The sequence below is a fragment of the Equus przewalskii genome, chromosome 26 (genome assembly GCF_037783145.1).
Source record: "Equus przewalskii isolate Varuska chromosome 26, EquPr2, whole genome shotgun sequence".
In the NCBI taxonomy this organism is placed as follows: Eukaryota; Metazoa; Chordata; class Mammalia; order Perissodactyla; family Equidae; genus Equus; species Equus przewalskii.
Genome location: NC_091856.1, coordinates 29170688 through 29197116, shown reverse-complemented (window position 1 = coordinate 29197116; position 26429 = coordinate 29170688). Strand labels below are relative to the sequence as shown.

The window sequence follows — 26429 nt, the reverse complement described above, 5'->3', positions numbered from 1 at the left end:
ACTATGTACTGGGGGGTTTGGGGAGAAGAAGAGGGAAAAAAAAAAAAAAAAAAAGAAAGAAACACCCCTCCCCTATCTCTGTGCCCAGAAAGGATGAAAGTTAGAGAAACTACATGATTTCTTCTTAGTCACTGATGATTTGGATTTTCTTCAGTGCAGTGAGCGCAATGTGTTAGTTCCGTGTTCAGGACCATTTGGTGCTTTTGTCCCTCTTTTTCATATTTGGAACACGGCATCTGCACTGTTGGCTACAGTCACCTTGGGTCTTTCAAAAAGGCACTGTAGAGTGAAAATAAGTAACCTAGGCTCTGCCTTCAACCCATATCCTCATGTCCATCATCATCTCCACCACTTATTGATGATCTGTTCCACAGTATCTGTGTCCCTATAATTATAGTGAGTAGGGGCTAAAATCCTTTACAGGATGGAAGGAAACTCAGGCTAAATGGGATTATATGATTTAGCTAAGAGCACAAGACCCTTTATTCTATCTTTCAGGGTCCAGGTCTTTTCTGCTACATCCCATTTCCTCCTCCCATTCTTAGAAAGGTTCTCATAGAAGGGAAACCAGGGTAGCCTTTTCTACAGAATAATGTGTAGATACTTCAGTGTGTATCCTTACTGAATGTTTCACTCTTTCCTTTTCCATTCCATTTCCCTTTCCCCCTTTCTTTTCTTTTCCTTCTTCCTTGCCTCCCTCCCTCTCTCTCCCTTCCTCCCTCTTCCTCCCTTCTCTCCTCCCTCCTTCCCTCCCTTCCTTCCTCCCCTCTTCCTTCCTTCCTTCCTTTAAACATACCTAATGAAGCTTAAATACCATGGTTCGGAAACTACTTAATGTATTTCCTGAAGGAAATTGGATTCTTGAGATATTCCCATTTGGTTTTTTTTTTTTTTCCTCTGGCTCTAAAAATTATCTCTAAGTTTAAATTGCTTTCAGAGGAATTATCTTTTAGAATATGCTACTAAAACAAGTTAGATTGAATTCCTATCAGTTTCAAAAAGAGTGACCTTCTCAGACTTTGAATGGAGTCTTTTAAATAATAGAATTTGGAAGTAATTGCTTAATATCCGAGGTCAGGATGTTGACATAACATGTTTTGAGTTCTAAGGAAAGCCCGTTTGACCTAGTACCCTACTTATTCCTAATAAACTAGATAACTAGAACCAACTTTCTTATTCACTCCATGGACTCTTCTGTTTGCAGCTGGAGGCTACACTTTATTCCTTTGTTGTTCCATTGTTTCCTTTAGGGTGAGAGAGAATAATTAAGGTGAACATCTTTTCTGAGCAGCTGGAATCAAATTCCAGCTGACTGCAGCACCTGCGAAGATGGCCCCTCTGCCTCTGGGTGGCAGGGTGGGATGCCAGCCGTGGAGCCTGCACAGTGAGCTCCAAAGGGCAGAGATGCGACCGTGCCGCACCACTCCTGTCCTTCTGTGAGCTTCAGATGGCGGTAATACTAGTGAATGCAAAGTGTCTGTTTTAGACTAATTAGAGGGATGATTTGTGAAACGGTGGCTATTTATTTAATTAATCACTAGCAGAAAACCATAAAACCCATATTTTAAAAATCCCTGTTAGTTTGCCATGTGGTTAATAGATTGGGGCACATTAAAAAGTGACATGGTGATGTATTAAAAATGTTCCACCTAAGGTTCCTTCAGGAAGGAACGGAAGCTGTCTGCTTTCAGATGCTGAAGTGTAACCTGCCAGGATTTGACCTGTCTGAGGTTTTAATATTTGTAAATGCATTTATCTTTTGAATAGCATCTTCATTAGGACATCTCCTCTTGGAATATTTCAAATATAACGTGTTTGTAGAATAATTTTAAAAATTACAATTAAAGTTAATTTTGTTACAGTTTCTCTTAACAATGAAGAACTGTATTTTCCCATTAAATTATACTATGTTTACTAAGCATAGCAGTAAATCTTATAGGTTATTCTTTTCCATTTTGGGGAAAGGGAGTCATTTACTTAACTCAGTAATAAATGCAATAGCGTTTTTGTTGCAGCTGTCAGAATTGCATTTTGTTCTGCTTTTGTTATTTTTTATCAAATGGGCAGAGGGATAATTGGTATACTTGCTCAGTCTCAGCTCAGGTGAATTGTCATTTTTTGAGTAGTAAGTATAAAGATAGAATTAATTTGTTCAAGAGATGACGCTGGTGTCAAGAATGAGAAGAAATGACTTAGATTGGAATAAATGATCGTGGTTTTACACATACAAACTTCTAGTTGGTTTTCAGTATACATAAATGTGTGTATTTGCGGGCCATCTTGCATTTTAATAGCATTTGAAGCTAAATTTGGTGTGTCTGTGATTCGCTCTTTTTATTAAAAAAAATTATTCTGAATGGTCAAAGTTCCTAATAAGCAGTTCCTCCCAAATTTTAAGGTCATGTGTGAAAATGTGTTGCTCAGGTGGATGCTTGTTAGGAAACTGTCCAGCTCTTAGGATTGTGTTTCTCTGCTGTGTTGTGTAATTACCTGCTCTGTTAGAAGGGGAGCTGGAATAAAACATGAGTATGTTAATGCAGCCTGGAGCTGATGTGGTGGTGATGATTACAATGCAGATAAAGCATTTCTCATAACTGCCGTTGCCTACTGGAGCCTTTGAAACATCTGGACCTTTAATTGAAAAATAGTGTGGTGCTGTGCAAGGCAGACATGCTAAGTGAAGTCACTAATTTAGAATACAAAAATATAATTGATAAAGTGTTTTATTTACATTGTATTTAAATATTCATACTTTGTTATGCTTTGTATAACAGGGAATTACTGGGTTAAATTTTCATGAACGTAGACAGTTTAAATGAGATAAATTAAGTGAAGATGTTAATGGAATTTTACACTGGAACCAGAAAGCGGTTTGTTCAGGAGAGTGTGTACTTTCACCTCTGGGGCCTTTTAGGGAAGAAAATATGTTAGGTCTTATTCTTTGGATTTTGTGTTTTAGAAGAACTAACCATCACTTGGTAACGTCTTTGCATTTCATTCTTATTATGCTATCATATGTTCTTATTTAGTTTTAAAAAAAATAAAATGTTTCTTGGCATAATGGTAAATGGTTCTAATGGCAGCATTATCGCCCAATAAACCAAAGCCTTCCCACCTCTCGAGGGCAGGTTATCAGAGTCTGCCCAGGAGAGCAGGAGAGCTGGTGAAGGGCGTGCAATTAACCTTTGTCCTGCATTCGCAGCAGGGGAACTGACCTAGCAGCCTTCCGAGGAAATCCAATTTAATTTAAAATGAATTTGAAAAGACAAATTAGCCATATCTATTTTAATAAGATAAAATCCCGACTCTCCCTGTGTCTGGTTTAGTTAGGACCTCAGAGGAGATTAGACTGACTAAGACTCAGGAGGAACAGGAGGGAAATAATGCCAGGGGGCTGAGGAGAAACCTGGGAAACCCTGGTTACCTGAGTGACTTGTCACTTTCTGCGGGCGAGCAGGTCTGGTGCTGCCCATTCCGCAGAGAATTGCAACCTGAGATGGGCCTTTGTCTCATCAAACCTTTTGCTTGTGCTGGAGCTTGATGCCGTGTTGATGTCATGTGTTGCTTGCCTGTCTCTCGGAGGACCAAATTGTTATTTTCCTCTTTTGTCATTATCAAAGCACATTTGGGTCCTGCCACCTGGGTAGCCACATTTAGTAACAGATAGACCTCACAATTACTGATGAGGCTCTTAATCCAAGAGTAAAAATTCTCTGCAGCCTGTGAGTTGGTACTTGACCACCGCTTTGTGAAAACTGAAGCAGAGTTCTGCCTCCTCTTCAAGGAGCTGGTGTTCTCTTGTGTGTTTACCTCTGAAGCATAATCAGCGAGGATTTATCGAGCTCCTTCTGTGAGCCCAAAAGCAAGGAAGTCTGAAACAGTTTCTGCCTTCTACCTGTACACATGAGGGAACTGCTCCTGGGAAGTGTCCCAGTGTCCCTCTCCAGGAGCAGTGGTCTCTGCAGAGCTGCAGGTGCATGTGACAGGCGAGGCTGCAGGAGAGGAGCGGCTCAGACCTTCCCTGTGGGTCTTGCCAGAGGGATCTTTCTGACCCACCATCCAGGCCTCCCAGTTCTGAAACAGTGGCTGCAACATGAACCACTTTTGTGACCTTTCCTAGATACTCAGGCCTATCCAAGAGTTCCTCAGGACTGGGATTCACTGAAAGGGCAGGGTTTTAGAGTTGAACAGACCTGGATTGGAATCATGATCCCCCTAGTTGAGGGATTTGGAGCAGCCTACTCAATGAATCTCTCCATTCCTCAGCTTTAAAAGAGAGCATATTCAATGAGATAATGTATGAAAGATACTTGGACCCTGGGGCCGCCCCTGTGGCCGAGTGGTTAAGTTCGCGTGCTCCGCTGCAGTGGCCCAGGATTTCGCTGGTTTGAATCCTGGGCGAGGACATGGCAGCACTCATCAAGCCACGCTGAGGCGGCGTCCCACATGCCACAACCAGAAGGACCCACAACAAAAAATACACAGCTATGTACCCCGGGGGCTTTGGGAAGAAAAAGGAAAAATGAAATCTTTGGGGGAAAAAAAAAGTACTTGGACCCTGGTAGGTGTCCAATAATTAGCAACCTGCCACTTGCAGAGAGGACTGTGGTGCAAGCACAAAGGGCTGTGTAGAAAGGATGTGCTCTTTGTGCGTAGTCCCAGTCCCGCCTCCTACCAATGCTCTCAGCACTGTAGTTGGCTGGCTTTCCTTTGTATTGCGATGCTGATTACTTAATTAAGCAGTGTGACTTGCAGAAAGCTTTTTATTTTTTAAAGTAGTCAGTACTGGCAGTTTTCTTCAGTAGATCATTTTGTCCCCTCAGTTTTGTTTTGTTTTGTTTTAAAGGTATGCTTTTTGGTGAGGAAGATTGGCCCTGAGCTAACATCTGCTGCCAGTCTTCCTCTTTTTTTCCCCCTTCCCACAGTCCCAGTACGTAGTTGTATATCGTAGATGTAAGTCATTCTAGTTCTTCTGTGTGGGATGCCACCACAGCATGGCTTGATGAGCGGTGTGTAGGTGCACACCCAGGATCCAGACTGGCGAACCCTGGGCTGCCAAAGTGGAGTGTGCGAATTTAACCACTCGGCCATGGGGCTGGTCCCTCCCTCAGTTTTAAAAATAAAGTTTTCTGCCACTGACTTTTTTGTGTTTTTTAAAAGATTGGCACCTGAGCTAGCATCTGTTGCCAATCTTCTTTCTTTTTTTCCTTCTTCTCCCCAAAGCTCCCCAGTACATAGTTGTATGTTCTAGTTGTAGGTCCTTCTGGCTCCGCTATGCGGGACGCTGCCCCAGCATGGCTTGATGAGCGGTGCTAGGTCCACTCCAATCCGAAACCCTAGGCCACCAAAGCAGAGACGTGAATTCAACCACTGGGCCATGGGGCTGGCCCCTGCCACTGACTACTTTTCCTTTCATTGTATCTGAGAGACATATGGGATAAAGGGCTGATGGTCAGACTTTTTGGACTCTTCTCAATTGTAAATTTTGTGTATAGTTAGAAGTGATTCTTCCCAACAGGAAGTGTTATTCTAGATAAATAATAATTCAGCTCTTTTCTTTCTTGCTGCTATTTCTATGTCAACATGCATTTGCAAACTGTTGAAGGCAAACTTGCTCAATTGGCTCTTTGCAATTGTATCCGTTTCATAATGTATAACAACAATGTATTTTCTGCTGCAGACAAGCATCTTTCTCTGTTACCAGAGGTGTAGGTTCTTTGTGTGGCCGCTTCCTATACAGAGTAACACCTATCCTGGGTATTTCACATGTGCATTTTGAGGATGAAAATGAATGTCGTAATTGGAGAAATGTAAAGCTGTTTATTTCCATTTTGTCTGATGTTTTTATATTGTTTGCTAGGAGGTGCGTGAGGGACTTGAATTAATTATAATTACTGAAGAGACATACGCTGATTGAGCAAATAAAGTAGTAAACTCATTTATGCCAAGGCCATCTAATTAAATTCTAACTTTGGATAAGCTAGATGTGCATGAAAGATTAATTTTAAGAGGTTTTTATGACTTACTAAATAATGATTCAGTAAAATTTTTGAATTATATCATTAAGAAACATTGAATCTTAAAGTGATAAAACACTGAGTCATGAACCTACTACTGTATAGAAATTTGTGGGTTTTTAAAAAACTCTTCAAAATGAAGGACACAATATAATTTTTATGGTGTATATTGACACTTTAAAAATTTGTAATATTTAATCAACTGAAACCCTGCAAGAAATGAATATGATATATGTACCTGAATTGTTTCTTTCAAAATGTATCCAATTTTGTATTCTCATAATACTTCACTATCTCTTGAATTAAATTGTCCTTGGGGTAGTTGGAGGGTTGTACCAAATTTTCCATATAATTTAGGAGGATGATAATGGCTGTACTGTAACCTTTTCTAGAGATATATCATCTAGTAATGGAACCAAGTATACATTCTCCATTGAGTTTTAATTTTAAAAGTTGGTATTAAATCTTAAAAAGACTCATTATATTATGATAATTGATAGAGTTTAAAACATGTAACTCTTCTTTATGGTTTTAAAAAACCTATTTTTACTTTTAAAGCATATTGATTTTATTGTATAAATGATTTAATAATGAAGAAGTCCCTATACTTACCCTAGGTGATGGGGCTTAGTTCATGCAAATTACCTTTCCCTGATAGTATCATCATTATAGAGGCCATTGTTTGTAAAATTAAATGCAAAGTGCGGTGTAACATTAATGGTCTAAAGAATCCCACAATGGCTATGAAAATTCAAAATGACCACTTTGCATTCCATTACACTTTAAGCTGGCTGGATCTGTTTGTGTGAGAGCACCTCCTGGTACACACTCTGACCATCCTGAGGCTGGGTGGGAAGAGAATGCTGTAGCTCTTCTCTTAATGATCGAGCTGGACGCCTTTCCCTGTTGCCTCCACTTCTCAGCTTCGTGTTTGTTTGAAGGGACATTTTGTCTGCCTGGTCTGAGCAACAGCTTAAGTAGCAGTCATAAGGAATGACTGACATTGGTGTAACAGTTTGCAGTTCGTGGAGCATTTTAACATGCTTTCTTTTTACTTTATCCACCCTGCCATTCTTTAGAGGTAGGTGGTCTAACTTCTGTTGTATGGTTGAGGAAATTGACTTACAGAGAGGTTATGGGCTTACGCAAGGTTGCACAGCTCAAGGTTGGCAGGACCAGGCTCCACACCAGTTCTGTAGACTCCAGAGGTACCTAGCAAATAGAACCCATGATGGTGAAAACTGATAGTGTCAGGAACTGCTTTCTAAATTTAAGACTTCAAGAAAGTGGTGGTTAGTCCTGATACAGTATGAGTAGACTTTCATTTTTTTCCCCTCACTCCCCCTCTCCAACCTCCATTTGGTAAAATTTCTTACTTGTGTTTGAACATGAATGATTGCTGGTTTTTCAGTTGATATTTTGAAACGAATTATTCAAAGCTCTTACTCAAAACTTGATTTGATAACAATTGGATTGTTTAAGCCAATAGCCCTAGGCCTTTTATTTTTTTCAAAAGTGGAAGAAGACTGTCAGTACCTGAAAATATGGAGAATTTATTTTAAATAGAGAAAACCTTTCCTGACAGCAACAACTGCCTTTCCTGTTTTGGGTCCAAGACTGTAGATGTGCGTTTATCATAGACATTGTAGAAAGAAAAATTACAAAAACGAGTAGCCTGAAAAAACTAAGGGAAGTGACATTTTTTCTATGCTGTGTTGTGCTTGAAAGGATTATTGTCTGGCTCATTCCGCCGTGCTTGGTAACTGAGTTATTTTGTTTGAGGTTCTCAGATATATGAAGGAGTGTCTGTGGAAGTGGAGGTGGATTTGTTCCAATTTCCTGAGGGCTAGAGCTAAGATCAGTGGGCGGAATTGGCAGAGAGAGTAGCTCAATGGAAAGAAACACATTTTAGCCATCAAAACCGTTTGCCTAAAGTCAAAAGTAAAGGAATCTGCTTCAGGAGGTGGCAGGGACCTCATCAAGGTGCTCAGGGGAGGTTGTGGGACAGCCATTTGTGAAAATATTTTAAAGGGGATGACCTTTAAAATTCCTTGAAGTTTTAAAAGTCTGTGAATGGCAATAAAGTTTTGTGGGTTTTTTTGAGTCTGTGAATGTAAAAGTAGGAGGGGAAAAGGAAACCTAGTAAACAGCCAACACTGGAGCATTTACTGTGGACTAGGCGCAGTGATCATTACTTACATGCAAAGCTTCGTGCAATCCTTTCAACAACTCCATAGCAACTTACTTTCATAATCCACTATTTCTGTGTGGAAATGGTGACTCGGAAAGGTTAAATAAAATTGTCCAAGGACAGACAGGAAGTGGCATTGCTGAGAATTGAACCCGGGTCTCTCTGACTCCACGGCTTAATGCTTTTTCAACCAGAACACTGTGCTGCCTCGCTAGCTCCTCTTAATATAATAAGGATTCTGGAGGTACCCAGATCAGAGCTTGACCTTGTTAAAAAAAGAGTGACAGTTGACGTTCTTAATAATAAAAGCTTAATGGAACCAAGGTTGGTGATTCAGAGGAAATTAATGAGATTTTGTCAATTTTGTTTTAAACTTAACTTGTCAGAAAATACGGTGTCCAGTGACAAACTGTAGAAATGTTTTTGACAAATTAACTTGACTACAGGTGCCAGATCAGGGAAATGTTAATTTAATAGCCTTTAAGCGGTCCAGATTTATTGAGGGTTAAGATAGCACTACAAAGCCAAGCCCCTCGCTCTGAATGGATTTGTCATAGAATTTTATACAAAATCTATTCATAAGTTCAGTGCTACCATTTTGAATGTAAAAATGTGAGTTCTTTGAGCTGATAAAGCCAGCATTTTATTGAGAGCAAAAAGTCTGGTGTTTTGGGTTTATTTTTTCCTCTCCATGAAGACCTTCTTTATTTCTCCTAGCCAATTAAACCTGGCTTAGGCCAGAATTAGGCCAGATTTTGTTCAAAATCATTACTCTGATCAAATGAAGTCCCTTAATCATCATCGGAATAGTGATAATTTGAGACCCCAGTACCAAGTCTGGATGCCATATTATTAACGAGTAGACCATTGGTAGAACATAGCATCCTTTGGTCCTTGTTAGGGGGAGTTGGGGAGGAAGACACTGGTGGAACGAAACTGCAGCCATTCCTTTAAGAGAGTTTTTACTTTTGAAGGCTACAAATAACCCTTTTATCAATTTGCATCATTACCTTGTCTGGATACACTGATGTATTTATTTCTGCATTAAAATTACATATAATGATCTGCTTGTGTAGTTGTGACTAATGGAATAATGTTGCCTGCTTTTTGTCTCTTTAATTGCAAAAGCCAAGCTGTGTATTCTTTTTCTGCTTCTTTCCCTTGACAGAGAAATTGAACACTTAGCAAAGTTTTGAGATGTGATATTCAATTTATTATTGACAAACCTTGATGTGAAGTAGCTGTGCTAAATGAACCTTCTGTCCTAAAGACTTAATTCAGCTAACTCACTTGATAAGAATGTTTCTTCATTCAAGATTATTTTGAACTGAATACTATCTGTTGTTCTTTCGCTTCCCCTATTTTGGAAACTTGGGTGCATAATTTTAAAATTAATTCTATTATAAGCAGCAAATTGTATATTATTCTAATTAATGGGGTCAGATAGGAAAAATCTGATATAGATGTAATATTTTAACTTATCATCATGTTCAAGTTCTATATATTTCAATTCCATCTATATTCATATTCTATATATTAGAAGTTATTTTACATTTTGAATTTTTTACATTTTATGAGCCAAGTATTAATTAGATGACCTGTGGTTCATAATGTTGGTATTTCATGATTGGCATAAAGGCACTTTTCTAAGGAGAGAGCTTTTGCAGTATATATCAAAAGCCATGTAGCATTCATATCCTTTGACCCAATAAGCTACTCCTAGGAGTATGTTCACAAACGTTTATGTAAGAGAATGTTTATAAGAGTATATTTATAATAGTGAAATATCAGAAACAATGTCCTTATTTAAGGACGGGGGAATAGGTTGACAGTACCTTTGTATGCTGTCATATAATGCAAGTGTTTGAAATCATGTGTTAAAAGAATATTAATCACTACAAAGCTATAGTAATCAAAACAGCATGGTATGGGCAGAAAAACAGACACATGGATCAATGGAACAGAATTGAGGGCCCAGAAATAAAACCATACATCTCTGGGCATCTAATCTTTGGCAAAGGAGCCAAGAACATACAATGAAGAAAGGAGAGTCTCTTCAATAAATAGTGTTGGGAAGACTGGACAGCCACATGCAAAAGAATGAAAGTAGACCATTATCTTACACCATACACAAAAGTTAACTCAAAGTGGATTAAAGATTTGAATGTAAGACCTGAAACCATAAAACTTTTACCAAAAAATGTAGGCAGTGCACTCTTTGACATCACTCTTAGCAGTATCTTTTCAAATATCATGTCTACTCATGCAAGAGAAACAAAAGAGAAAATAAACAAATGGGACTACATCAGATTAACAAGCTTCTGCACAGTAAAGGAAGCCATCAGCAAAATGAAAGACAACTCACCAACTGGGAGAAAATATTTGCAAATCGTATATCTGACAAGGGGTTAATTTCCAGAATATATAAAGAATTCATACAACTCAAGAACAAAAAAGTGAACAACCCGATCAGAAAATGGGCAGAGAATATGAACTTTTCGTTTTTTGATTTTTTCCTTCTTCTTCTTCTTCTCCCCAAAGCCCCCCAGTACATAGTTGTATATTCTAGTTGCGAGTCCTTCTGCTTGTGCTATGTGGGACGCCACCTCAGCTTGGCCTGATGAGCGGTTCTGGGTCTGTACAAAGGATGCAAACTGGTGAAACCCTGGGCCACCAAAGCAGAGCTAAGTGAAATAAGTCAGAAAGAGAAAGACAAATACCATATGATTTCACTCATGTGAAAGATAAACACATAGATAAGAACAGATTAGTGGTTACCAGAGGGGGAAGGGGGCGAGGGGAGGATGAAAGGACTATAAGGGACACATATGTAAGGTGATGGACAAAAACTAGACTTTCAGTGGTGAACATGATGCAGTCTATACAGAAAAAGAAATATAATAATGTGCACCTGAAATTTACAGAATGTGATAAGCCAATATGATCTCAATAAAATAAAAATTTAAAAAATACAGTGTGTGGGGCGAGCCTGGTGGCGCAGCGGTTAGGTGCACACGTTCTGCTTCAGTGGCCCAGGGTTTGCCGGTTCGGATCCCTGGTGGGGACATAGCACCGTAGGTGTCCCACATATAAAGTAGAGGAAGATGGGCGCAGATGTTAGCTCAGGGCCAGTCTTCCTCAGCAAAAAGAGGAAGATTGGCGGCAGATGTTAGCTCAGGGCTAATCTTCCTTAAAAAAAAAATACAGTATGTACAACAGAAAAAAAAGAATTTTAATCATTCATTCCATCGGTATTTGTAAATAACTAGTATATGTCAGGCCGTATGTTAGGTGCTGGGAATATTTTAGGGAAGAATGAGGGCTCCTGAAGAATAGGGCCTGCAAAGTAGAAGAGGTCCAGTTAGTTTACTTGGGATAGAAGTGGTAGGTGTGGTGGGTCTAGATAGATAGTCTGAGGAGTCCTTTGGATTCAGTAAGCTAACGCCACACTCCTGCTATATTCTAGGCCCTAGGAGACTGGAAAGTGGGTGAGGACAGTTTTTTCCTTTACATAATTTACAGTTGCATGAGAAGGTGAGGAAGGAGGTGGTGAGGGTGGGTAGAGAAAAAAGTAAAACCACAAGACTGCAAATCAAATTGCTAAGGGGCACAGAAGATGGAATTAATTTGGACTTCCACCTTCTTGGAAGAGGAGACGTTTGAACTGAAGGACAAAAGAAGTGTTTTTCTTGATCAGTAACTAAGTGCCAGGCATTTTATGTCCATTTTATTTGCTTTTCCAGGTAAGGAAATAAGATTCTGAGAGGTGCAGTTAACTTGCCCAATATTTAAGGTCTGGCAGCTAGGGAAGTGGCAGAGCCAGGATTCAAACCTGGATCTGGCTGACCCCAAGTCTGTGCCCTTAACAGCTGTTCACTATTACTTTAGCAATACTTTAGCACGGGACCAGATCTTGAAGGGTGTTAACTGCCATGATAAGGAGTTGGAATGCTAACACTGTGGAGAGCCATCGTATATTTCAGAGCTGGTGACGGGCATGGTCAGTAGTTTGAGAAAAATCGCACTGATAGCAGTAAGGAGGTAAAGGTTTGGAGAGAGGAGAGGTTTTAGAGACAGGGACAGAGTTGGGAGGCTGCTGCAGTGGTCTCACTGAGAGGTGAAGCTTGAATTAGGGCAGTGGCAGTGAAGATGAGAAGGAGAAAAATTTGAGAGACCTTTCAGAGGCATTTGGATGCAGTTGAGACAGAGGAGTTAAGATTCCTAGCTTGAGTGACAGAGTAGGTGGTGAAAGCCTTAACTGAGATAGAATTTAGAACGAGAGACAAGCTGATGCGGAAGAAAATAGGGCTTGGGCATGTTGAGTTTGAGATTCTGGCTGCGTTTGCAGAGCCATCAAGTCATGAGGCCGTGTGAGAGGAACTCTGGAGTCTAGTTGGGCTTCATGAATTGCATTGGTGTTGAGGAATAGTTTTGCTACAAGAAGTATTTTTCTTTTTGTTCTAAAACCTGAATTGATGGCATTTCTTGATTTAGGGGCTATTCTGGAGAGTGTTGTTCAACTCCAAATTTGTCAGCTCATTGTGGGTTTATTACTTTTATTTTTCTTTGATAAAAATTACTTAGCCTGTCATAGGAAGGTGTCTAAGTTATATTTTCAACTTATTTTTTCCAGCAGCCTGTCACAGAACCTGGCACATAGGGTGTTCTTAATAAATTTTGCTGGGTGCCTTAACATAGGATACATTTAAAAATCAACCGTTTTTCTTACCTAAAACTCATAAACACTGTGTGGTATTTTTTTAAATCTCCTTTTTGTTCATAATTATAATATTTACTGTTTTGTTTCTAATTATAAAAGTAATATATGCTCATCATAGAAAGTGCAGAAAAATGTAAAGCAGAAAATTAAAATTACTCATAATTCCATGTCTGAGCGAGAACTCTCATTCACTTTTTTTCTTGTGAGAAAGAGTGTCCCTGAGCTAATATCTGTGCCATTCTTCCTCTATTTTTTGGATGTGGGACACTACCATAGCTTGGCCCGACAAGTGGTGTGTAGATCCACACCCAGGATCCAAACCCACGAACCCTGGGCCACAGAAACTGAGCGTGGAACCCAAGCATTATGCCACCAGGCCGGCCCCTCTTGTTCTCTTTTGCAGGTATTGGTATAGTAGGGATTTAAATACAATAAGCATCTTTTGCTTGGGTTACTGTTCTCTTGGATGGAAGGGTAAATTTTTTTGTCTAGGAGGCCTCTGCTAACCTCTTTTAGTCCGAGTTGGTTCTGAGCTCTCACGACAGCCTGTATTTTCCCATCTTAAAGCTTTTATCACATTGCACGGTACAGACCAGCAGACCTTGAGTTTGATGAGGGTCTGCATTGTGTCTCACTTAACTCTGTCTTCAGAGCCCTGCATGGTGTTTCAGTGGGTGTTTGTTGAAGGTGTGAGTGACTAAGCAAGGCGGGGCCACCCCAGTTTTCCTTCTCCCTGTGTTGAACCCTTCCTTGTGTTCTAATTATGCCTTCATTCCTCCAAGTCTGTATTGTGGAAAACATAAATTGCCATGAAGTGAAACTGTATGATGTGATTTTTGTTTATTGCTAGTTGCTTTTTAATAGTTAGATGTTAGGTCTTTGGAATATTGCTTGCCTTGATGTGTGATGAATACTTTTAATCCTTTGGTCACCTTATTTTTTTAATAAGTTAATTACTTTCTATTATATTGATGGATTGTTTTATGTTTTAGATGATTCCCTCTAAATATTGCAACACAGGGACTATTCGATAGAGCTAACTGCCACCACCTTGAGTTTTTTCAGAAGAGGCTCCTTATTAAAAAATATATAATTTCAGGGTTTGTGCAAGGTACTTTTCCCCATCATCAGTGCCTCAAGATGGAAGATTAAAAAGATAAAGTGCTTCATTCATTTAATAAGTATCTACCATATTTATTCTCATAGTTTCCCCCACACTTGCTGTTTCACTATGAAATAAAGAGGATAAAGGGGTTCATGGGAGTACCGTGTAACTGTCTGCTTTCATTTCCTAAACAACAGTGACTGCCCTGCCTCGGCTGACAGTATCACAGTTCTCTGGAGTCTCGGTCCCCCAGCACTTCTCCCTGGGCAGCTCCTCAGAGCTAGCTCCTTTTGTGGGAGACTGCTTTAGGCAGTGCCTTTGGTGTGTTTGTTAGAAGAGGGCGGGAGAGATGATTTTCAAGCCTTGGAGAGGGGGAATTGATTACATTTAGAGTAACTTTGGGGAAGGAAGGCACTGATGTTTAGAGTAGGGGCTTTGGAGTCAGGCAGACATAGGTTTGAGTCCTGGCTTTTCTGCCTTGGTTATGGGATCCTGAGCAGATGATTTATAAGCTTTAGTTTTCTCATCTGTAATATGAGAGTAATGATAGATCCCTACCTCTTATAGTGATTGTGAGAATTAAATGAGATAGGCAAACGTTTAGCAGAGTGAACTTAACTGTTAGCTCTAAATAAATGCTAGCTCTTGTTGTAGTAATAAGTATTATTACTGGGGCTCCTATAGCATCTGTCTTTGGCCTAATGTGACCGTGTAGTAGGCTTGAGTAATAGAAATGGATCTGATTTCAAAACTTAGGCCCTTTCTAGCATACTGCTCTGCATTTCTAAAGCACTTTACAGTTAGTGAAGCACATTCACGTTTGTCATCTCGTTGAATCTTCGTGTCTTGAGATCCTATGGTCTCTGTAGTCCCTCACCTCCAGTCTTTAGAAGGAAGAGGAGGAATAAACAGAAATAAGAAGGAAGAGCAATGACAGGCACCTGGCCTGGGTCTGAAAAAGACATTGAGAAGAGAGTGATAAGAGGGCAATAAACCCACTCCAGAAATGTTTTAATTTTAACCCTTTGACTACCTAAGTCAAAACACTTGCTGTTTAGAGATGTCTTTGCTAGTCATTAGAATTTTTATTTCAAAGCTGAAAAACATGCATCGGGGTGTGTGTGTGCACATGTGTGTATGCATGACAGTATGTGTGCATTATGTAGGAGAATTACTTTTTTAATTATTTGCTTTATAACAGAGACAAGGCTCAGTAAAAAAACATCAGTGGATCTAATATTAGATACTGGGTTATCTGAGAAGTGGAATTTCTCTGAAAATGTTTTTAAAACTGATTTTATGTGTTTCCTTACCCTAGTTCTGATCTTTTTTTTTCTCCTTAGAATGATAGAATTATAGAATGTTAAAGATAGAACTACTTGTTGGCTCAAGTCCCTCCGTCTCCCTCTCCTACAAGGAAACAGAACCATAGAGGAAGGGAGGAGGGCTGGATGGAGGAAACTAACGTTTATTGAGTTCCTCCCATGTGTCCTGGTAGGCATTGGAGTCATTCATGTGTTCGTTCTGTAGTTCAACAGATATTTTTTGAGAGTCTTCTCTGCACCAGGCACAGTGCTAACCGTTGTGTACAGAGCAGTAAACAAAGCACACATTGTTACGGCTGCCCTCAGGGACGCTCAGAGGCTAGTGAGGAAGGCATGCACTGAAGATGTACAGAAATAAATGCATAATATCAACTTGTTAAGTGTTGTGAAGGAAATGAACAGGATATGTGTGAGAGAATAACTGTGGAAGGGGCTTCTTTCTATAGGATAATGAGTGAAGGTTTCTCTGAGGAGGTGTCATATGAGCTGTGCTTTTAATAACAATAACAATAACAATAACAATAATAATCCTCAAAAGAGTCCTCTAATAGATAGGTTCTATCATTATCATCATTTTACATAAGAGGAAAGAGAAGAACAGAGAGATTAAGTAACCTGCCCAAAGCCACACATTAGAGGATGCAAAGATCATGAGAAAGAGCCTTATAGATATAATGCATAGCACCCACCATGGCCTGGAAAGTGGGAGAAGCAGGCTAGGTACACACACACACACACACTCACACACATACACACTGCAAGAAAGCCACACACACACACCCCCCCACTGCAAGAAAGCCGGTAGCGAAAGCATGCTGAGCAGACGGGGGAGTGGCAGTAGAGTGAAGTTAGAGAGGTAGCCAGGGGTCAGATCATGCAGTGCTTTCTTGGACACTGCAAAGAATTTGGATTTTATTCAAAGTGTCATGGAAATCACTTATTGAAGGAATTTACATAGAAGTGTAAATATGATCAATTTGAGTTAAAAAATCTAGCTTGTTGTCAAGAACAAATTGGAGTGGGCAAGAGTACAGGAGGTCAGTTTGGAATCTGTTAGAATAGTCCAGGTGAAACCTCATGGTATTTTGGTGGCAGTGGAGATGGAGAGAAGTGGGATGGTTTTGAAATATATATTTTTCAATTTTTTACATTGAGATAAAACTCACATAAAATGTACCACTCTAGGGCCTGGCTCCGTGGTCGAGTGGTTAAGTTTGCACGCTCTGCTGCTGCGGCCCAGGGTTCGGATCCTGGGCGCGGACATGGCCCCACTCATCAGGCCACGTTGAGGCAGCATCCCACATCCCACAACTAGAAGGACCTGCAACTAAGATATACAACTATGTTCAGGGGGTTTGGGAAGATAAAGCAGAAAAAAAAAAAAAACAACTAAACTAAACCTTTAAAAAAATAAAAATAAAATGTACCATTCTAATCTTTTTTTTTTGGAGGAAGATTAGCCCTTAGCTAACATCTGCTGCCAATCCTCCTCTTTTTGCTGAGGAAGACTGGCCCTGAGATAACATCCATGCCCATCTTCCTCTACTTTTTTATATGTGGGACGCCTACCACAGCGTGGCTTTGCCAAGCGGTGCCATGTCTGTACCCGGGATCCAAACCAGCGAACCCGAGGCCACCGAAGCGGAACGTGCGAACTTAACCACTGCGCCACCTGGCCAGCCCCTCTTTTCTGTTTCTTTTATCCACCAATCTTCGGGTCATTCTCCTCTCTCACTGAAGGCTTGAGTTCTTGGCTCATAGTCTTCTTTCGCACCCCGACTCCTGTCATCATCCTGGGCAATTTCATCTAAAGCAAGAATCCGTCCAATTCCCATGTCTCAATCCCTGGATCATGTCATCATCCCCAATGCCTTTCCATCCACTCTGCCTCCAATCACTTATTGCAGTGGGTACACCAGAGATCTGCACCAATTCCAAAATCTCAAATTAGAACATCCATCCACTAAATATACTTTAATAGACTTTCACTTCATTTATTTGTTCAAGTAATCCCTCAGTTCTTCAACTTACAATCTACTGATGCATCACCTTTTAATTATCTATCAGTCACCCTTATGTCCCAACACCACCTTCAAGATTACATGATACATCATTATAGTCACCCCTACGCATAAAGAGTTTTAACACTCTCCTCCTCCATTGGACTCAGTTGGCAGAACACCAATCTTGGATAAACCCAATCCTCTGTATTCCTCAGCTAAACATTACCGGAGAAAAATCATGTAACGTATCGACTGATTTCACTTTAAATTCATAATGATAAACCTCAAACAGACATCAGCACTGTAGAGCAAGCCTGCATCTCCTGATCCAAACTGCACCCCACCCAAGACTACTATTGCACATTCTTCTTCTCTCCTCAAACTTCTTATGAGCCTCCCTTACCTTCAGCTCCTGTCCTTTGCTCACGTACTGCCATCAGATGAGAAGTGTTCTTTATTAAGAAAATAAGAGCTTTTGGAAAGAAACTTTCTCATCCTTCCATCATTAAATTCACACACTTACCTGGATTTAATCACCTTCTCTCCCTCCACTACCTCCACCCCAAGCCTCGAATTCACTCATCTCATTATCTCATTAAAGATCAATCTCTCCACTTGTGTTCTATGTCCCTTTGGCTCTTACCTTCACAAGGACTTCACTCCTTCACTTTTCTTCACCTTCTCCTGCATTACAACCTCTCCCTCTCTTAGCTTCCATGACATACGCTCTTGGTTTTTCGCCATCCTCTCTCGTCTGTCCTTCTCAGTATCCTTTGCAGATTCCTCCTGCTCTGCAGTCTCTCTTTGTTAGCATTCTTTGGCCTCTCGATTGTGCTCTCTTTTGTCTATCTCTACACATTTCCCCTAGGTGTTCTCACCAGTCTCAAAGCTCTAATACAATCTATATCCTGCTGATACCCAAATCTTACCTCCATCTCAAACTTCTCCCTGGATTCCAAATTCGTACATCAAATTGTCTACACAATATGCAGAAAAGTGTCACACTTAAACTTAAGTTCAAAATCTGAACTTTTGACTATCCCTTACATTCTCCCACCCCAAATCACAACAGCCTCCCTCATTTCAGTAAATGCTGTCAGCACAAACTCAGCTTGATTCTTCTTTCTCCTTCATACCGTCTACCTACTCCCTTAATAGGTTCTATGTGTCTATTTCAAAAACATACTTCAATGGAAAAAGAACAGCCTCTTTAGCAGATGGTGCTGGGACAACTGGATAGTCACATGCAAAAGAATGAATTTGGACTCCTACCTCACACCATATACAAATATAATTCAATCCAGATTAAAGACCTAAATGTAAGTCTAAACCTGTAAAATTCTTGGAAGGAAACATAGGTGTAAATTCTTCATAACCTTGGACTAGGCAGTGATTTCTTAAATATGACACTAAAAGCACAAGCATCAAAAGAAGAAACAAATTGGGCTATATAAAAATTAAGAACTTTTCGTGCTTCAAAGGACACTATCAAGAAAATGAAAAGACAAACCACAGAATGGGAGAAAATATTTGCAAATCATACATCTGATAAAGATCTATTATCCAGAATATGTAAAGAATTCTTACAACTCAGTAATAAAAAGACAAGCAATCTGATTTAAAAATAGGCAAAGGATTTGAATAGACATTTCTCCAAAGAAAATATACAAATGGCCAAAACACACATGAAAAGATGTTCAATATCGTTAGTCATTAGGGAAATACAAATCAAAAATCACAATGAGATACCACTTCATACCCACTAGGATGGCTATAAATTTTTCTTTTTTTAAATAACTGAAAATAAGAAACATTAGCAAGGATGTATAGAGACTGGAACTTTCATACATTGCTGGTAGAAATGTAAAATGATGCAGCTGTTATGGAGAACAGTTTGTCAGTTTCTCAAAAATTAAACATAGAGTAAACCTTCTGACTCAGCATTTCCATTCCTAGGTGTACCCCAAGAAACTCAAAACATATGCTCACGTAAAAACTTGTATGTAGGTGTTCACAGTAGCATTATTCATAATAGCCAAAGAATGGAAACAACCCAAATGTCCATCAACTGATTAACAGATAAACAAAATCCATACAATGGAATATTATTCAGCCATAAACAAGAATGAAGTACTGATCCATGCCACAACATGGACGAACCTTGAAAACATTATGCCAAGAGAAAGAAGCCAGACATAAATGATCACCTGTTGTGTGAATCCATTTATAGGAAATGTCCAGAACAGGCAAATCTATAGAGACAGAAAGTAGATTAGTGGTTTCCAGGACTTGGGGGTAACAGGGAACTGAGAAGTATGGGGCTTCTTTGGGGGATGGTGGAAATGTTATGGAAGTAGATAGTGGTTATAGCTGCATAACATTGTGAATATATGGGAAACCACATAATTGTGTACTTTAAAATGGTTAGAATGGGGGCCAGCCCCGTGGTACAGCGGTTAAGTGCGCACGTTCTGCTTCGGCGGCCCAGGGTTCGCCGGTTCAGATCCCGGGTGCAGACATGGCACCGCTTGGCAAAGCCATGCTGTGGTAGGGGTCCCACATATAAAGTAGAGGAAGGTGGGCATGGATATTAGCTCAGGGCCAATCTTCCTCAACAAAAAGAGGAGGATTGGCAGCAGATGTTAGCTAAGGGCTAATCTTCCTCAAAAGAAAAAAAAAAGAAACAGAAAAGAAAGAGGAGAGGATGGTGTAGTTGGATGGCTTGGGTCTCAAGGGAGCAGGGATTTTTGCAAGAAAGGAGAAGTAATAGTTTGAAAGTAGCAGGGACAAGAATACCTACTTCAGCTCCTGGGTTTGAAGATTTGAGGTTAAAAAGAAAAAAGAAAAAATCTTCTAGACAGCAGAGAAAGCAGTATCCTCAATGGCCAGCAGGTTTCAATTAAGACAAAGAGGTAGAGGGAATGTGTTTTATAAAGAAGTGATGATTTATGGAAGTTTGCTAATTAGTGCAGGAGTTCCAGAGGGGAGTGGAAGGTTCAGGAGGGAGGAGGGTTAGGTGTGTAGGAAGGATGGGGTATATATAGAGAGCGCGGTGTGGGTATGGTGGTTAGGGCAATAATGAAAGGCCAGGGACCCTTGAACTTCAGTGCAGGTGACTGAAGTAAACAGAAATACTGTATCATGGAATTAGTACCCCATGGTCTCTGAGAAGGCAAATATTTGGTTCCAGGGCTACAGGCCTGAATGCTTCCTCAGAGAGTATGGCAGCTTCCCATGCAGCTTATCCCAAGGTCTCAAGGAACGATGTGGCAATTTTCAGGGAGGGCAGCTGATGCCAAGGTCTCATGATGACTTTTCCAAGGTCATACTGAGTAAGTAGCAGAGCAGATCTCCTCACACCAACATCAGGTCCGCTCACCACTCTGGTTTGTTTATTTTGGTGGAGTGCTCATTTACCTTATTGCTGGTAGAGCTGGATCTGTTAAACCATTAGAAAATGAAAATTAAAAGGAAAAAACCCTTAAAACTAGACAGTGTTTCCACTTTGGGACCAGTCCAGGCTCATTAAGCAGGTCTGTGCAAAAAGGATGAGAAATGGCTGTGCTGCACACAGGCCCTGGAGAGCATTATTCTGGCCCAGTAAGGTCTGCGTCACTGTGACTGCGTGCTTTACCTTGTGCATGTGCTCTGTCCACAGGGTCATGTAGGCACAACAGCAACCAAGAAGATCGACGTCTACCTCCCCCTGCACTCAAGCCAGGACAGACTGCTGCCAATGACCGTGGTGACAATGGCCAGCGCCAGGGTGCAGGACCTGATCGGGCTCATCTGTTGGCAGTACACAAGCGAAGGACGGGAGCCGAAGCTCAAGTAATCCTCCTTCTTTTTGGCTGCTCTAGTTTCTGGCTGTTTCCTGGCCACCCATTCTGCATTCTGGGCCCGGTCAGTCTTTCTAGGCATTGGCCTGAGAACCAGACGTCCACACTGATCCAGGTCAGGTTGCTCACCCGATCTTGCACCTGTGTACCTTGGCTTATCTCAGAGAATCTGCTTGCAAACTAGATTGATAAGTTTATGAATCCAGGCGTGAGGAAATGCATCGTAGCAGTTCCCAAACCCTTTTGTGATGCTTGCTGATAAAAGCAGCTTAGAAGGTAGTGGGAGGGAAGTAATAGTGTTGGACAACTACCATGAGTTGGGCACTGTACTGGGCACTTCATACCTGGTTTCTCATTTAATTTTCCCAGAGCTGAGGTGAGCATTATGCTCCTCATTCTGCAGAGGAGGAAACTCAGGGTCAGAGAGTTGTTATTTGCTGAAGGTTACACCAATGGGAGATGGCACAGTCAAGCTTGGATTCCCAGTCTGTTTGATGCCAAGGTTTTTGCTTTATTTCTGTTGCTCTGAATTACAGTTTCCTTTGTTATCAGTCAGTGGCTTGGTTTTTCTCTTAGTCACTAGGCTCTCCTCCTCATTAAACAGTTATGTTAAAAATGTAGCGCTTGAAAGTAAAGGCTCTGTGTCTGTACGTCATAACTTGAATTTTGAAGTGCTTTGCTGCATTGGTTCTCCCATCCTTGAATTTCTTATCTGACAGGCACCTTCTTCTAGCTTCATGTGCTCTTCCCAGCAGTAGGGTTTGGGATACAGCAAAATGGATGCCTTCCATTTGTGGGTGCCTTCATTTTGGAAATGTATTCGCATGGAGGCTCTCTCTTCTCACATTTTCAGAGGCAGAATGATCCAGTCTGCTGTTGTTTTGTTTTTCTTTAGGTGCATTAAATTTGCACTTAAAATTACTCTTTCACGTTCTTATTGACATTGCCATCCACATTGCCTGAATAAATTGTGAGTATAAAGATAATCTTTATTGCTCCTGTAGCAGTAGAAAGCCTTTTCAACCAGGATACCACCTAGGCTCAGAAAAGTGTTGTCACCAGTTCTGCTTAGGTCTGAGCCATGGTGTTGGGCCTCTTCAGCATGAAGTAGAAGCAAGAAGACACAAAAGAGAGTCACAGTGATGTTGTCTGAGTTAATCCTTAAAACAGTGCTTAGTGCAGGAACTGAAACCAAGAGAGGCAAAGGAATTGCTCAGGGTTACACAGCTAGGAAGTAGCAAAGACAGAGTTGAATTGTGACATACATGTTACAGATGAGGAAACTAGAGCTTAGAGAGGCTAAATCACACAGTAGGTGATAGAAGTGGTCTTTAAACCCAGGATCTGGCTCCAGAGCCCTGGATCTCCACTGTTGCCTTATACTCCCTTCCATGGAACTCTGTTATGGTGATAGTAAAACATTTATTGAGTCTGTAGTTATTGCAGGCACTGGGCTAGATCTGCACATAGAGAAGTGAAAAAGGCAGTTCCTGCCATCGAGGAGCTTATTGTCTAAGATTAATAGGCAATCATGATGTAAAACAATAAAAACGCAAAGTAAAGTCAGGTTCTGTAAGAAGATCTGACTCCATATTTGGTGACTAGAGTGGAGTCATGAAAAGCAGCCTCGATTAAGTGACATCTAAACTGAAACCTGAAGGAGGAGTAGGAAAAGTGATGCAGAGAGGTTGAGAGGAGGGTATTGTAAACAGAGGGAAAAGCGTGAACTTCCAGTTATGATGGCCCTTTAAATTTATGCTTCAAAGTCTGTGTTCTGCTCCAGACACATAGTAATGATAAATGAAATGTGTTATTGACACGCTTGTACTTTAATAACAAGATAAACATCCTAGTGGGCCGGAAACAGAGCCAAGCACAGAAATAGGCAGAGTGTGCTAGGAGTCAATTCTTCTAGAGTATTACTTCCCAAAGAACATGCTGTGAATGAGTTTACCAGTATGTGAAATAATAACATATCAAGATAATGTAATAATTCTATGAATGCATCAACCAACATATTCTCATATTTTAAGGGAACTATAAAGGGGCATTGACTGTTCCACAGTCAAAATGGGAAATACATTCCTATCAGAAACTGATAAACGAAGCAGACCAAAAATTAGTAAGGACAAGGAAGATTCAAACCATTTAATTAGCAATTCTGAACCCCCAAAAGAGAGATTGTCTTTTATACTAGTTTGAAAGCTTCTGAAGTTGAGTACATCTTAACATTTATATTCCTGAGGGTACCTAGCATGTTGACATTTTTTAATCGTTGTTCTGTTTGTACTTAAGTGTTAGAATAGATCCTTATTTGATCTTTTCCAGTGGGTTGACCCTGTGGAAGAGCTCTTCATTTATATGAGACCAAATTGCTAGATGAATGGAAGAGCTTTCCTCCAATTCAGCCTGGTTGTCAAGAAAACCATTTATTTAAGAATATCATTCTCCTGTCTCTGTGCCTTGAAAATGGTCTCTGGTAGTAGACTTTGGCTCCAGGGGAGGAATGGAGAATTTGGCTGGAGTTCTTGGCTTCCTTTACACTTATACCTGTTAACTCCTGAGAAAGATTGGAATGTGGTATTTAAGCTGATTCCTGCTTGTTTTGATGCACTGATTTTAGGGGAAATATTTGAAAGAAACTGAAATAATTTCATTCTCTAGGTAGTTGAATTTTTTAATTTAGACTTTGTTAAATTCATGTTTATTGAATTTTTATCAGAAAATGTAGCCTATATAATTTCTACTTAGAGATTTATTTATATTTTGGGGGCATACTAGACAAAAAATTTTTTATAAATATTCTGTGGATTCTGGAAAAAAATTATCCTCTGTAGGTTACAGAATTCAATATATACTTATAAGTCACCATCTTTAATTACTCTTTTGTTTGTGCATTTTTTGACTGTTCTGTGGATGATTAAGAGAAATGGATTGAAATTTCTATTTTCTTGTGTTTGTCAATTTCTCTTGCGATTTCAACAGTTTCCACTTTATATGTATTAGTGCAGGAAAAAATCATGCATTTCATATCTTTATTGTGAATTGTACTTTTTTCAGTATGAAACACTCCTAATGTTTTATTTATGTATTGTGTCCTGCCTTTTTCTTTGCTTTATTTCAGTAATAAGAACTTTTCCCCCATTCTTCTTTGCACTTGTCTGATGTATCTTTGTTCAACCTTTTACCTTTTTTACCTTTATCTTTTTGTTTTAGATATGCTGAATAATTTTCTGAGGTTTTTCTTTTTTGACCCAATCTAAGTCACTGTGTTTTCATAGGGAAGTTTATCTTACTAACATTTATTGTAACCACTGATATGTTGTTTTTGTGTTAGTCAACTTGGTTTAAGCTTTGTTTTTTATACTTTCTTTTTTATTTCAATTTATTTTTAATTCTGAGGCTGGTTACTTGTAAGATTTTTAAAAAATTTCTAATAGACTATTTTTTAGAGTAGTTTTAGATTTACAGAAGTTACAGAGATTCCCACATATCTCCTTCCTGCCCCTCATTTCCCCCTGGTATTAGCATCTTGCCTTAGTGCAGTACATTTATTACAATTGGTGAACTGAGGTTGATACATTATTTATTAACTAAAGTCAGTAGTTTACATTAGGTTACATTCTTTGCCTTTTACAACTCTAATGATTGTATCACATAGAGTGGTTTCACCACCTTAAAAATGCCCTGTGCTCCATCTATTCATTCCCCCCTGTTCCCACCCCCATCTCTGGCAACCACTCATCTTTTTGCTGTCTCTATAGTTTTGCATTTTTCAGATTGTCAACTGGAATCATACTATACGTAGCCTTTTCAGACTGGCTTCTTTCACTTAGCAATGTGCGTTTAAGTTCCCTTCAAGTCTTTTTGGGGCTTGATAGCTCATTTTTCATATTGCTAAATGATATTCCATTGTGTGGATGTATCACATTTTGTTTTTTCATTCATCTATTGAAGGACAGCTTGGTTGCTTCCAATTTTTGGCAGTTATGAACAAAGCTACTATAAACATTCATGTACAGGTTTTCATGTGGACGTAAGATTTTTCAATTCATTTTGCAGATGCCTAGGAGCACAATTGCTGGATTGTCTGGTAAGCCTCTGTTTAGCTTTCTAAGAAACTACCAGACTTTCTTCCAAAGTGGTTATACTCTGTGCCATTGCCATCAGCAATGCATGAGAGTTCCTGTTCCACATCCTCACCAGCATTTGGTTTTGTATGTGTTTCGGATTTTAGCCATTCTGTGTGCAGTAGTATCTCATTGTTGTTTTGATTTGCAATTCCCTAATGAGGTACGTTGAACATCTTTTCATATGCTTATTTGACATCTGTTTGTCTTCTTTGGTAAGCTGTCTGTTCAGGTCTTTTGCCTACTTTTTTAATCAGGTTGTATTTTTTTGTTTTTTAAAGATTTTATTTTTCCTTTTTCTCCCCAAAGCCCCCTGGTACATAGTTGTGTATTTTTAGTTGTGGGTCCTTCTAGTTGTGGTATGTGGGACGCCGCCTCAGCATGGCTTGACGAGCGGTGCCATGTCAGCATCCGGGATTCGAACTGGCAAAACCCTGGAACTGGTGAAACCCTGGGCTGTCGAAGCAGCTGTGGCTTGTCTTTTCATTCTCTTAACAGCATCTTTTTCAGAGCAGAAGTTTTTCTTTTTTTTTTAAAGATTTTATTTTTCCTTTTTCTCCCAAGGCCCCCAGTACACAGTTGTGTATTTTTAGTTGTGGGTCCTTCTAGGTGTGGCATGTGGGATGCTGCCTCAGCATGGCTTGATGAGTGGTGCCATGTCAGCATCCAGGATTCGAACTGGCGAAACCCTGGGCCGCCGAGTCAGAGCGCACAAACTTAACCACTTGGCCACGAGGCCGGCCTCAGAAGTTTTTCTTTTAGATTGGCGTCTGAGCTAACATCTGTTGCCAATGTTCTTTTTCTTTTTTCTTTTTCCCCTTCTCCATCCCAAAGCCCCCTAGTACATAGTTATACTAGTTGTAGGTCTTTCTGGTTGTGCTATGGTTGTGCTTTCTGGTTATGCTATCAAACCGCCTCAGCATGGCTTGATGAGTGGTGCCATGTCCGTGCCCAGGATCTGAACTGGCGAAACCCTGGACCAGTGAAGTGGAGCACACGAACTTAAGTACTTGGCCACAGGGCCAGCCCCCAGAAGTTTTTAATATTAATGAACTCCAGCTTATCAATTTTTTCTTTCATAGATTGTGCTTTTAGTGTT

The 26429-nt window shown here is 40.0% G+C and overlaps 1 protein-coding gene across 34 annotated transcripts in view; it reads left to right on the top strand.

Moving 5' to 3' along the window:
* Positions 1-26429, top strand: part of MAPKAP1 (MAPK associated protein 1) — a 225504-nt gene that overhangs the window by 86148 nt on the left and 112927 nt on the right. For all 34 annotated transcript variants that reach the window (XR_011533591.1, XR_011533589.1, XR_011533594.1 and 31 more), the window contains one exon: positions 21020-21192. Coding sequence is in view for 28 of the 34 variants with exons in the window: in XM_070596496.1 (XP_070452597.1) it covers positions 21020-21192 (173 nt within the window). In the remaining 6 variants the exon portion in view is untranslated. The remainder of the gene's footprint in view (positions 1-21019; positions 21193-26429) is intronic.